At 44.9% G+C, this 13,872-nt stretch overlaps 1 protein-coding gene across 1 annotated transcript in view; it reads right to left on the bottom strand.

Moving 5' to 3' along the window:
* Positions 1-1,254: 1,254 nt before the first annotated feature.
* LOC139264466 (histone deacetylase 9-like) overlaps positions 1,255-13,872 on the bottom strand; it is a 1,015,340-nt gene continuing 1,002,722 nt past the window's right edge. The window contains exon 26 of the mRNA XM_070880994.1: positions 1,255-1,411. Within this exon, the coding sequence (XP_070737095.1) occupies positions 1,372-1,411 (40 nt within the window). The 3' untranslated portion in view covers positions 1,255-1,371. The remainder of the gene's footprint in view (positions 1,412-13,872) is intronic.

The following is a 13,872-nucleotide window of genomic DNA, read 5'->3' on the forward strand; positions in this document are numbered from 1 at the left end:
TGACCAGGTCCTCCAGGAATATGATGAAACAGCACAATAGTAAATTTATAACACACCCTAGAAAGACTATGACTTATATTTCAGTCCATCTAGCTTTCAGCTATAAGTTTTTTCTCATTACCCCAAGCGTGCAACAGTGCTCTAATGTCACTGAGGCAGAAAAGCTAATCAGAGATCAGAATCTTAAACTGGTCAATGGGGTCATTTTCTGACTGACTCTGCTCCCTGCTAACTTTTGAGTTTTGACTGAAAATCATTAGACTGTATTGTGTATGTATTGTTATGTAATAATCATATATTTTCTGTTGATTGGTGCACAGGAGTGTTATACAATAAAAAGGAAACAATCAGAATCACTCCTCAAAACTCTGAGAGAAACATCCAAACTGTTAAACATTCGACGGCCAACAGCACATTTAATTTGCTGTAACACAAACATTTATAAAAAAATTTGAAAAAGAAAAAGGTCTAACCTTAAACATACCCATATGCATGGGGAAAATTATTGCCTGACAAAAAGGAAAAATGTTGTCATTTGAATAAAACTGGCTTTGTTTTCTTTCCCTCATTCTTCTGATTAAGGTTTATGATAAGTAAAAACATATTAAAGACTAGAAGAGATGCTTGTTTAAAATCAAAGTTTTGTTCAAATTTACAGATCAAAGAATGACAGCTGATTCTCACTTATGGCTTTAATACAGTGGTTCTTTACAGCTCAAAAAATACAAAAACAAATGAAGAACTTGGTCATGATATCAATACTAATATCAAAAAATACTGCAGTTTGACAAATAAATAATTCAAGGTGTTATTGTGTTACTAATCATTCCTGACATTCTAAAATTTCAAAGAATTATTTCAATGTAGTTCCTTGTTATTTTTAAAGGTGCCTAAAATAAAAGCTTTATTTTTGTACCAGTATATGTTAAGGCATTTTTAATGAAAGTGTTAGATTCTTTTCCCTCCTCTTCCAAAGGCACAGCAACAGATCAGCATGACCTCAGTTCAGAAGGTTTCAATGCTTTTAGAAAGTCATCCTTCAAGAAACAACAGAATGGTTTCAGTGCATCACTGAAAATCTATGGGTACTTCAGCCTCCAAAAAAAACAGCCAGCGGTATAGTCGAGAGAAAGAAATTTGCGAAAATATCTCTGACCTGTAAGACATTTCTTTATTTTAAAAAAAATCATTAAAGATGTGTCCTTTTAAGTATTCCAAGAGCAAGTGAAGTTGCCACTATTTGTAGGCTGTTCTGTCTGAAAGACCCAGCTGATTTACACTACCCAAACAGCAGACACGACATGTCTGGGAGAGTCTTAGGGGACCGACAATGATGTCATGTTAAGGAAATAGCTGGATGAACTTGGCACTTCACAAAGCTGGCTCTTCTTCCATTGGTTCATCAGGAGTTCTAAGAAAATAAACATGCAATCAGAACAGAGTACACATGGACATTTACAATCTCTACGTGGGGTCACAGTTGAATCTGAATTGTATGTGATGTTTATTTGTCTTATCCAGTCATTTATAAATAAAGTATATTTTCCTGAAGCAAAGTTAAAGGGGAACAACTAACAGTCAAGGACTGTTTCCAAATATATTGCAATAATGGCAACCTAAGAAACTGAAAATAGAAGTGCACCTGAAGAAATACTCCAGGACTCGAATAATGTCGAAGGTTCGAAAGCATTACCATGCCAACAACGGTTACAGCGCGAAGGACTGTCAATTGATAAAATGACCACTAGGTATATAAACAACTTGGAGTCATTATTACTTTGAAGCTCATTATTGCTGTTAGATTCTGTGAAAATATGTTTTAATAAACTCAAAGTAAAATTAATGAATATTAATTTAATATAGATATCAGATACAGTTCAAACTAGTTGATACATCAGAAGACTTTTTATGCAACGGCATGCAGACGATATAATATAAATGATTAAATCAGTGAGTATAGAAGCATAGACATAGAAACATAGAAATTTACAGCGCAGAAGCAGGTCATTTTGGCCCATAATGTCCGTGCCGGCCGACAACGAGCCGCAGGGCCTTCGGTCAGCATCCCTGAAGGTTACATATAAACCTATGAACAATGAAAAATGGCGAAAAGAGCACCCAGCCCAACCAGTCTACCCCACACAACTGTGAAATCCGTTACAATAAAACAATCTACACTCCACCCCAACCAGAGTCATGTGATCTCCTGGGAGAGGCAAAAACCAGAAAAAACCCAGGCCAATTTAGGGAGAAAAAAAAAATCTGGGAAAATTCCTCTCTGACCCATCCAGGCGATCAGAACTAGTCCAGGAGATCACCCTGGTCATATTCGATTCCCTGCAGCACTTACCATCGTATCTGCGCCAGCCAACAAGAGGTTATCCAATCTAATCCCAATTACCAGCTCTAGGCCCGTAACCCTGCAGGTTAAGGCACTCTAAGTGCCCATACAAGCACCTTTTAAATGTGGTGAGGGTTTCTGCATCCACCACCCTTCCAGGCAGTGAAATCCAGACCCCCACAAACCTCTGTGTGAAGAAGCCCCCCCTCAAATCCCCTCTGTACCTTCCAGCAACCACCTTAAAACTATGCCCCCTCGTAATTGAACCCTCCACCAATGGAAATAGGCCCTTGCTATCCACTATATCCAGGCCCCTCAAAATTTTGTATACCTCAATGAGGTCTCCTCTCAACCTCCTCTGTTCCAATGAGAACAAACCCAGCCTATCAAATCTGTCCTCATAGCTAAGATTCTCCATTCCAGGCAGCATCCTGGTAAATCTCCTCTGCACCCTCTCTAGTGCAATCACGTCCTTCCTATATTCCGGCGACCAGAACTGCCGCAGTACTCCTGCTGTGGCCTAAACAGAGTATTAAACAATTTAAGCACAACCTCCCTGCTCTTGTATTCCATGCTGAAGAGATCGCAAAGTCTCTGTTTAAAGAATGGACTCAGTCGAGACTATTTCGTGGACTTTTGGGTTTTTCTCTGAGGGTACTTTCCCTGTGATGGGGTCACCCTGTGCAGATACGTGAAAAGGCTGGTTTGTTAAAACTCCAGAGATCGCATGGCAGTTGGCTGTGACAAAGAACTGTCAGTCATCCAGAATGTACGGGTTCGCCCCAGCAAAGGGAAAGGGGCTCAGATATCTGAGGTATGCATAAACTATTGGAAAACCACTCAAATATGCAAAGGCACTTCTCATCTCCATCTTAGAAGAGAAACAGAACAATGGACCCACTAGCCTGGCCAGACCAAGAGGGGCCAGTTCTTCCCTACACAAAAGCCGAGAGATGTCCCAGACCCAGGGCCATCGGTCCAATACACATGGGTCTGATGGCCCATCACTGACTAAGCACCGGAGTACTTAGAAGCAAAAAGATTTCAAAGATTGGCGGGAGAGATAAGGGTAGCAGGCAGCAGGACTCCTTTAAAGATGGACTCTTTTCCATCATTCTCTAGAGTTCTGGATCGTTCTCCAGCTTTCGAACATTCCCCCCTCTCTTTCGCTCCACCCAGACCGACGTGACAAGAAGAAGGACCAGCTGAGCGATCGAGACCAACTGGTGAACATGGTCGCGAGTGTCCCAAGCCGGTAACCAGAGCGCCACGCCAGCTGTGTGGGGTATAAAGGGCTCAGAGTTTTCTTGTAAGTGAAGCTTTTTCGGGCTATCCTGGGGAGGGAGCTTCATGCGACTGGGTAATTCGCTGGTAGGGGGGAGTTAGACTCCACCATAGCAACAAGGAAATTACTGCATGTCACCAGTCCTCAGTGTTGTACTGTATGTTGTTTTATTCTCCACAGAGACAGTGATTTTGTTTAGTAGTACGTGTTTTAGCCAGTGTATGTTAGACCAAATAAATAAGTGCGATTTTTCACCGAAGCATTCCTGTCCGTGACTTATTCCATTTACACTCTGAATAATAATCCCCGGGTATAGAATTCTCGGAAGGCGGGGGCAATTTGAACCGTCCATCTAACCATTGGGTTAGGATCAAAACCGCTTACACAGGTCATGGCGACCACGAAGGGACCTGGATTAAAAGAGTGTAAATCAGTCATGGACAGTGCTTTTGGTGAAAAATCCCAAAGGGAGGAAGGGATTTCTTCATATGTATTTAAGAAGGTGAACATCACTAAGAAGTGGGTGCTAGGTTTGTTGCATGTTGAGCATCCAGCGGATGCAGCGGCAGAATGGACCGAGGGCAAGGAGCATAGGCGCAGCATTGAAAAGGCGATATGGCTCATCTGTCTACAAAGACAAGTGCAACTGCTAGATGAGCAGGTTGGTAAGTTAGCGGCAGAGCTCAGGGAGTCTGAGGCACAGTCAGACGCAAGGGCTGTACTAGGGAGCAGGTTATGCACGTAGCTAAGTGATGAGAAGAGAGGAAGAATAAGCCAGGAGGAAACCTTCCGTAACCATAAGGAGTTCCTGCAATGCCAGGTAACTGAGGCAAAGGGGAACGAGAGGGCGGTTAGGGAGGAGAATGCTTGCTTGTCGAGTGAGGTAAAGATGCTGGAAGAGCAGTTGACAGATATTCAGGTGGCATACAGAGTCGCTAGCACCAGGGGGTTTGATACGGGTAATCATGGTCCTTGCCAGGAGCAGATTCGGAATTTAACCGATGCTCTATCTAAGGCCAAAGGGATGGTCTGCTTGGTAGCTCCAGGAATGGCCTGGGTAGATGAGGATAAGCAGGGGAAAGATAAGGAGGACTGTGAGGCAGAGGAGGATGCTCGACCACCGCCCAAAGTGCCGGGACCAGGACCCATGTGCCCTGTCCGGCAGCGGAAATATGGTGCACCCGTAGGCGGTCAAGAGCAAAGACCACTTCAGAGTGACTTCGTGGTCCCATCTATGACTTCCCAGCTGCAGGCAATGGTCTCTAACCTGATCAAATTGACCAGCAAAGGTGACCCATCTGTCCATTTTATGGATGTGGAGCAGGTGGGGGGGATCAATAATTGTAACGAAGCTGAGTTAGCCAAATTACTTTTGTTTTCCCTGGATAGTAGGTTGTACCAGTCGCTCTCAACCCTTTTACCTGTGCCCACTAAGTTATGATGCTTGGAAAAAACTGTGCGTGACGATGGGGGTGGAGAAGGTGCAAACGATCTATCTGCTGGACACTGGAGCTCCAAGCACTATTGTCTATGCGGATAACCTGGCCACATCACCTCTATCGAACGGGGTCCCATATAACTTAGTAGGGTTCACCGGGAACGAACGAACGGGATCTTTCTCCATCCCACTAGCCATCGATCTGGGGACACTAGATACGGAGTGGAAATGTGTCCTGATGCGGTGGGAGCGGGAGGGAATAGGCATTTTAGGGGCAGACTTCATACTGGCCCACAAGATATTGGTGGATTTCCGGAATCACTGTCAATGGGGGGCAGTATGCACAGGAAAGGAGAAGGAGGTGGTAGTTATACCAGGGAAGCAAGGCAAGGGAACCGCGTGTACGATGAAGCCCAAGGGTAGTTATGACCTTGAACTTTTGGTCACCTCTACCCCGGCGGAGTACAGAGCGGATGTGTGGGCCAACCTCGAGGAATTCACTACACACAAGCACGACTGCGGGAGGATAGCAGGGGTGGAGGTCAGAGTAGAAGGAGACCCCATGGCCTGACCACAGCAACTGTACAACTTCCCCAGAGAGACAGAGATGGATTTAGAGACGGCATTGGTATCACTGGTTGAGCAGGGTGTGCTGAGACCCATCGCGACCCATGTAAACTCTCCAATTTGGCCGGTTAGGAAACTGGACAATTCGTGGAGAGCCACTGTGGACTATCGGGTTCTTAACAAGAACATCCCAGCCTGTGCCCCCACCGTCGCAGCTGTAGTCGACCTGATCGGGAGTATCCCAGCATCCGCGAAAACATTCACGGTACTGGACATTTCGAACAGATTTTGGTCTATCCCACTCAAAAGGGAGGACCAGTTTAAGTTTGCATTCACTTTCAAGCGTCAGTAGTACACATGCACCTGCCTTCCCCAAGGGTTTCATAAAAGTCCTTCTATTTTCCACCAATGTATGGCCAACTGTTTAAAAGGGTTCAACAGACCATAGCAGCTTGTGCAGTACATGGACTGCTATGTATTTAACCCATGGCAACCCAGCATCCCTTGGGAGCACTGTATATAAGCAGCCCACCCACGTGGTACCTGCACTCTGGAGTCTAATTAAAGGAGCTAAGGTTACACATACTCATTCCTTCCAGTACTCAGTTTCATCCTTTATTATGAGCATAACAATTGGTGACGAGATAACGAACAACCGCGCGAAAATGAAAAGAACAGTTGGTATCTTGGAGAAGTTTTTTGGTATCTTGGAGAAGTTCTCAGAAGGGGATGATTGGGAGGCCTTCGTGGAGAGACTCGACCAATACTTCATGCTCAATGAGCTGGAAGGGGATGAGAAAGCTGCCAAACGAAGTGGGATCCTCCTTACCATCTGCGGGGCAATAACCTATGGCCTCATGAAGAATCTTCTAGCTCCGATAAAACCAACAACCAAATCCTATGAAGAATTGTGTACACTGGTCCGGGAGCACCTAAATCCTAAGGAAAGCATTTTGATGGCGAGGTATCGATTCTACACGTGTCAACGGTTGGAGGGTCAGGAAGTGGCGAGCTACGTCATCGAACTAAGGCGCCTTGTAGGACATTGCGAATTTGATGGATTCCTTGAACAAATGCTGAGAGACTTGTTTATACTTGGCATTGGCCATGAGGTAATCCTTCGCAAACTATTGACTGTTGAAACACAGATTATGAGCAAAGCCAAAAGGATAGCCCAGGCATTTATGTCCACCAGCGATAACACCAAACAATTTTTGCAGCATAAAGTAACATCGGTTTCAAGCTGGATTATACATGACAGAACGTATATGCCGGCTGCTGCATGACCTCAGATGACCCAGAGTCCGCCATCAATTGTTAATGCGAGGCAGTTAACACCTTTTTGGCATTGTGGAGGTGATCATCGGGCCCATCAATGCCGCTTCAAGCACGATGCGTGCAACGGCTGCAGAACAATGGGACGCATCTGGCAAATGTGCAGGCGAGCTGCAAACCCTGCAAAACCTGAAAAGCACCACGTTGCAGAGGAAGATCGATCCACGGTGGATCAGGCTGAATTAGAGACTGGAACCGAGGAGGCTGAAGTGTATTGGGTACACACCTTCACCACGAAATGTCCAGCAATAATGTTAACATAGAAACATAAAAACATAGAAAATAGGTGCAGGAGTAGGCCATTCGGCCTTTCGAGCCTGCACCACCATTCAATAAGATCATGGCTGATCATTCACCTCAGTACCCCTTTCCTGCTTTCTCTCCATACCCCTTGATCCCTTTAGCCGCAAGGACCATTTCTAATACCCTCTTGAATATATCCAATGAACTGTCACCAACAACTCTCTGCGGCAGGGAATTCCACAGGTTAACAACTCTCTGAGTGAAGAAGTTTCTCCTCATCTCGGTCCAAAATGGCCTAACCTGTATCCTAAGACTGTGTCCCCTGGTTCTGGACTTCCCCAACATCAGGAACATACTTCCCGCAGCTAACCTGTCCCGTCCCGTCAGAATCTTATACGTTTCTATGAGATCACCTTTCATCCTTCTAAACCCAAGTGTATAAAGACCCAGTTGATCCAGTCTCTCCTCATATGTCATTCCAGCCATCCCTGGAATCAGTCTGGTGAACCTTCGCTGCACTCCCTTCCTCAAATTAGGAAACCAAAACAGAACACAATATTCCAGGTGAGGCCTCAACAAGGTCCTGTACAATTGCAGTAAGATCTCCCTGCTCCTATACTCAAATCCCCTAGCTATGAAGGCCAACATGCCATTTGCCTTCTTCACCGTCTGCTGTACCTGCATGCCAACTTTCAATGACTGATGAACCATGACACCCAGGTCTCGTTGCACCTCCCCTTTTCCTAATCTGCCACCATTCAGATAATATTCTGCCTTCGTGTTTTTGACACCAAAATTGATAACCTCACATTTATCCACATTATACTGCATCTGCCAAGCATTTGCCCACTCACCTAACCTGTCCAAATCATCCTGCAGCCTCTTAGCATCCTCCTCACAGCTCACACCACCACCCAGTTTAGTGTCATCTGCAAACTTGGAGATATTATATTCAATTCCTTCATCCAAATCATTAATGTATAATGTAAAGAACTGGGGTCCCAGCACTGAGCCCTGCAGCACTCCACTAGTCACTGCCTCCCATTCCGAAAAAGACCCGTTTATCCCGATTCTCTGCTTCCTGTCTGCCAACCAATTCTCTATCCCCACCAGTACATTACCCCCAATACCATGTGCTTTGATTTTTCACACCAATCTCTTATATGGGACCTTGTCAAAGGCCTTTTGAAAGTCCAAATACACCACATCCACTGGTTCTCCCTTGTCCACTCTACTAGTTACATCCTTAAAAAATTCCAGAAGATTTGTCAAGCATGATTTCCCTTTCACAAATCCATGCTGACTTGGACTGATCCTGTCACTGCTTTCCAAATGCGCTGCTATTTCATCCTTAATAATTGATTCCAACATTTTCCCCACTACTGATGTCAGACTAACCGGTCTATAATTACCGTTTTTCCTCTCCCTCCTTTTTTAAAAAATGGTGTTACATTCGCTACCCTCCAGTCCATAGGAACTGATCCAGAGTCGATAGACTGTTGGAAAATGATCACCAATGCATCCACTATTTCTAGAGCCACCTCCTTAAGTACTCTGGGATGCAGACAATCTGGCCCCAGGGATTTATCGGCCTTAAATCCCATCAATTTCCCCAACACAATTTCCCGCCTAATAAGGATATCCTTCAGTTCCTCCTTCTCACTAGACCCTCGGTCCCGTAGTACATCCGGAAGGTCATTTGTGTCTTCTTTCGTGAAGACAGAACCAAAGTATTTGTTCAATTGGTCTGCCATTTCTTTGTTCCCCATTATTAATTCACCTGAGTCTGACTGCAAGGGACCTACGTTTGTCTTCACTAATCTTTTTCTCCTCACATATCTATAGAAGCTTTTGCAGTCAGTTTTTATGTTCCCGGCAAGCTTCCTCTCGTACTCTATTTTCCCCCTCCTAATTAAACCCTTTGTCATCCTCTGCTGAATTCTAAATTTCTCCCAATCCTCAAGTTTGCTGCTTTTTCTGGCCAATTTATATGGCTCTTCCTTGACTCTAACACTATCCTTAATTTCCCTTGTTAGCCACGGTTTTATTTTTACTCCAGACAGGGATGTACAACTGTTGAAGTTCATCCATGTGATCTATAAATGTTTGGCATTGCCTATCCACCATCAACCCTTTAAGTATCATTTGCCAGTCTATTCTAGCCAATTCGCACCTCATGCCGTCGAAGTTAGCTTTCATCGAAGTTTAGGACCCTAGTTTCTGAATTAACTGTGTCACTCTCCAGCTTAATAAAGAATTCTACCATATTATGTTCACTTTTCCCCAAGGGGCCTCGCACAACAAGATTAATATTTAGTCCCTTCTCATTACATATCACCCCGTCTAGGATGGCGAGCTCTTTAGTTGGTTCCTCGAGATATTGGTCAAGAAAACCATCCCTAACACACTCCAGGAAATCCTCCTCTACCTCATTGCTACCAGTTAGGTTAGCCCAATCTATATGTAAATTGAGTCGCCCATGATAACTGCTGTACCTTTATTGCACACATCCCTTATTTCTTGTTTGATGCTGTCCCCAACCTCACTACTTCTGTTTGGTGGCCTGTACACACCAGCGTTTTCTGCCCTTTGGTATTCCGCAGCTCCACCCATACAGATTCCGCATCATCCAAGCCAATGTCTTTCCTTACTATTACATTAATTTCCTCTTTAACCAGCAATGCCACCCCGCCTCCTTTCTCTCTGTCTATCCTTCCTAAATGTTGAATACCCCTGGATGTTGAGTTCCCAGCCTTGGTCACCCTGGAGCCATGTCTCTGTGATGCCTATTACATCATATCCATTAACTGCTATCTGCGCAGTTAATTCGTCCACCTTATTCCGAATACTCCTCGCATTGAGGCACAGAGCCTTCAGGCTTGTCTTTTTAACACATCTTGCCCCTTTAGAATTTTGCTGTAATGTGGCCCTTTTTGTTTTTTGTCTTGGGATTCTCTGCCCTCCACTTTTACTATTCTCCTTTCTATTTTTTGCCTCTGTCTCCCTCTTGTTTCCCTCTGCCTCCCTGCATAGGTTCCCATCCCCCTGCAATATTAGTTTAACTCCTCCCCAACAGCACTAGCTAACACTCCCCCTTGGACATTGGTTCCGGTTCTGCCCAGGTACAGACCGTCCATTTTATACTGGTCCCTCCTCCCCCAGAACTGTTTCCAATGCCCCAGGAATTTGAATCCCTCCCTTCTGCACCACTGCTCAAGCCACATATTCATCTGAGCTAACCTGCGATTCCTATTCTGACTAGCACGTGGCACTGGTAGCAATCCTGAGATTACTACTTTTGAAGTCCTACTTTTTAATTTAGCTCCTAGCTCCCTAAATTTGTCTCGTAGAACCGCATCCTGTTTTTTACCTATATCGTTGGTACCTATATGCACCACGACAACTGGCTGTTCACCCTCCCTTTTCAGAATATCCTGCACCCGCTCTGAGACATCCTTGACCCTTGCACCAGGGAGACAACATACCATCCTGGAGTTTTGGTTGCGGCCGCAGAAATGCCTATCTATTCCCCTTACAATTGAATCCCCTATCACTATAACTCTCCCACTCTTTTTCCTGCCCTCCTGTGCAGCAGAGCCATCCACGGTGCCATGAACTTGGCTGCTGCTGCCCTCAGAGTCATCCCCCTCAACATTACCCAAAGCGGTGTATCTGTTTTGCAGGGGGATGAAAGCAGGGGACCCCTGCACTACCTTCCTTGCACTGCTCTTCCTGTTGGTCACCCATTTACTATCTGGTTGTGTAACCCTTTTCCTGCGGTGAGACCAACTCACTAAACATGCTATTCACGTCATTCTCAGCATCGTGCATGCTCCAGAGTGAATCCACCCGCAACTCCAGTGCCGCAATGCGGTCCGTCAGGAGCTGGAGGCGGATACACTTCCCGCACACGTAGTCGTCAGGGACACCGGAAGCGTCCCTGACGTCCAACATGGTACAGGAGGAGCATAACACGTGTGCGAGCTCTCCTGCCATGACTTAACCCTTAGATAAACTTAAATTGGCAACAACAATACTAAATGTTACTTTCTGATAAAGAAGGCAAAGAAAAGCTACTTACCAATCACCAGCCAATCACTTACCCCCTTGGCTTTGACGTCACCTTTCGATTTCTTTCTACTTTTTTCTTGCCTTCTCCCTGCAGCTGCACAAGCTGGGCCTTTATAGGCCTCTCGTCGACCCCGGACTCTCACCTCAGCGACGCACCTCCCGACTCCTGATCTCGCAGCCTTTTGTATGCCTCTCCAACCCCGGACTCTTGCCTCAGTGACGCAGAAACGTCTATCTAGTCCCCTTACAATAGAATCCCCTACCACTCTAGCTCTCCCACGCATCCGGGCCTGGGGAATTATCTACTTTCAAAGCTGCTAAACCCTTTAATACCTCCTCTCTCACTATGTTTATTTCATCCAGAATTTCACACTCCTCCTCGATAGCACTATCTGCATTGCCTCTTTCCTTTGTGAAAACCGACGCAAAGTATTCATTAAGAACCATACCAACATCTTCCGCCTCCACACAAAGTTTACCCTCATGGTCTCTAATTGGGTAATTCTTTAGTTACCCTCTTGTTCTTAATATATTTGTAGAACATCTTTAGGTTTTTCTTAATTTTACTAGTGAAGAATTTTTCATGCTCCCTCAGCATTCTTAATATCCTTTTTAATTTTACCTCTTAACAATCTATATTCCTCCAAAGATTTTATAGCAAGGATTAATTCGGGACAGTCAGCATGGATTTGTTAAGAGAAGATCGTGTTTGACTAACCTGATTGAATTTTTTGAAGAGATAACTAAGAGGGTCGATGAGAGTAGCGCATACGGTGTTGTATATATGATCTTTAACAAGGCTTTTCATAAGGTCCCACATGGTAGACTGGTCATGAAGGTTAAAGCCCATGGGATACAGGGCAAAGTGCAAGTTGGATCCAAAATTGGCTTGGAGGTAGGAAGCAAAGGGTAATGATTGATGGATGCTTTTGTGATTGGAAGGATGTTTCCAGTGGGGTTCCGCAGGGCTCAGTACTGGGTCTCTTGCTTTTTGTGGTATATATCAACGATTTAGAGTTGAATATAGGGAGTATGATTAAGAAGTTTGCAGATGAAACTAATATTGGCTGTGTGGTTGATAATGAAAAGGAAAGTCATGGGCTGCAGGAGGATATTAATCTACTGGTCAGGTGGGCAGAGCAGTGGCAAATGGAATTTAATTCAGAGAAGTGTGAGGTGATGCACTTTGGGAGGGCTAATAAGGAGAGGGTATACACATTAAGCAGTAGGCCAGTTAATAGTGTAGATGAACAAAGGGACTTTGGAGTGCTTATCCACAGATCCCTAAAAGTAGCAGGCCAGGTGGATAAGGTGGTTAAGAAGACATACGGAATGCTTGCCTTTATTGGCCGAGGCATAGGATATAAGAGCAGGGAGGTTATGCTTAAATTATATAATACTTTGGTTAGGCCACAGCTGGAGTACACGTGTAGTTCTGGTCGCCGTATTACAGGGAGGACGTGATTGCACTAGAGAGGGTGCAAAGGAGATTTACTAGGATGCTGCCTGGAATGGAAAATCTTAGCTATGAGGACAGATTGGATAGGCTGGGTTTGTTTTCATTGGAACAGAGGAGGTTGAGAGACCTCATTGAGGTGTACAAAATATTGAGGGCCTGGACATAGTGGATAGTAAGGGTCTATTTCCATTGATGGAGGGGTCTATTACAAGGGGCATAGTTTTAAGGTGGTTGCTGGAAATTTTAGATGGGATTTGAGGGGGACTTCTTTACGCAGAGGGTTGTGGGGATCTGGAACTTGCTGCCTGGAAGAGTGGTGGATGCAGAAACCCTCACCACTTATAAGAGATGGTTAGATCGGAATTTAAAGTGGAGTGACCTGCAGGGTTATGGACCTAGAGCTGGTAATTGGGATCAGACTGGATGACCTTTTGTTGGATGGCGCAGATGTAATGGTAAGTACTGCAGGGAATAGAATACAGCCAGGGTGATCTCCTGGACTAGTTTCGATCTCCTGGATGGGTTGGAGAGGAATTTTCCCAGATTTTTTCTCCCTAAATTGGCCTGGGTTTTTATCTGGACTTTGTCTCTCCCAGGAGATCACATTGCTCCAGTTAGGGTGAAGTGTCGAATGTTTCAGTGTAAGGGGTGTCGCAGTTGTGTGAGGCGGACTGGTTGGGCTGGGTGCTCTTTGCATTTCCGTCATTGTTCATAGGTTTATATGTAACCTTTAGGGCTGCTGACAAGGGCCGTGCGGCGCTTTGTCGGCCGGCACGCACACGATGGGCCGAAATGGCCTCCTTCTGCACTCTAAATTTCTATGTTTCTATGTTTCTATTTAGCCGAAGGTCTATGACATAAGTTTCCCTTTTTTTCTTTATCCTCCCCTGTAAGTCCCTAGACATCCAGGGGGCTCGAGAATTGTTATTCCCACCCTTTTTCTTTAAGGGCACATATTTGGCCTGAACATTCCGGATCTCCTCTTTGAATGCCTCCCACTGTTCCGACACTGATTTATCCACAAGTATCTGTTTCCAGTCCACTATGGCCAAATCGATCCTCAACTTAGCAAAGTTAGCTTTTCCCCAATTTGGGAGTTTTAATCCAGGCCTATCCTTGTCCTTATTGATAAA

Source organism: Pristiophorus japonicus, chromosome 5 (genome assembly GCF_044704955.1).
Source record: "Pristiophorus japonicus isolate sPriJap1 chromosome 5, sPriJap1.hap1, whole genome shotgun sequence".
NCBI classification, from domain to species: Eukaryota; Metazoa; Chordata; class Chondrichthyes; family Pristiophoridae; genus Pristiophorus; species Pristiophorus japonicus.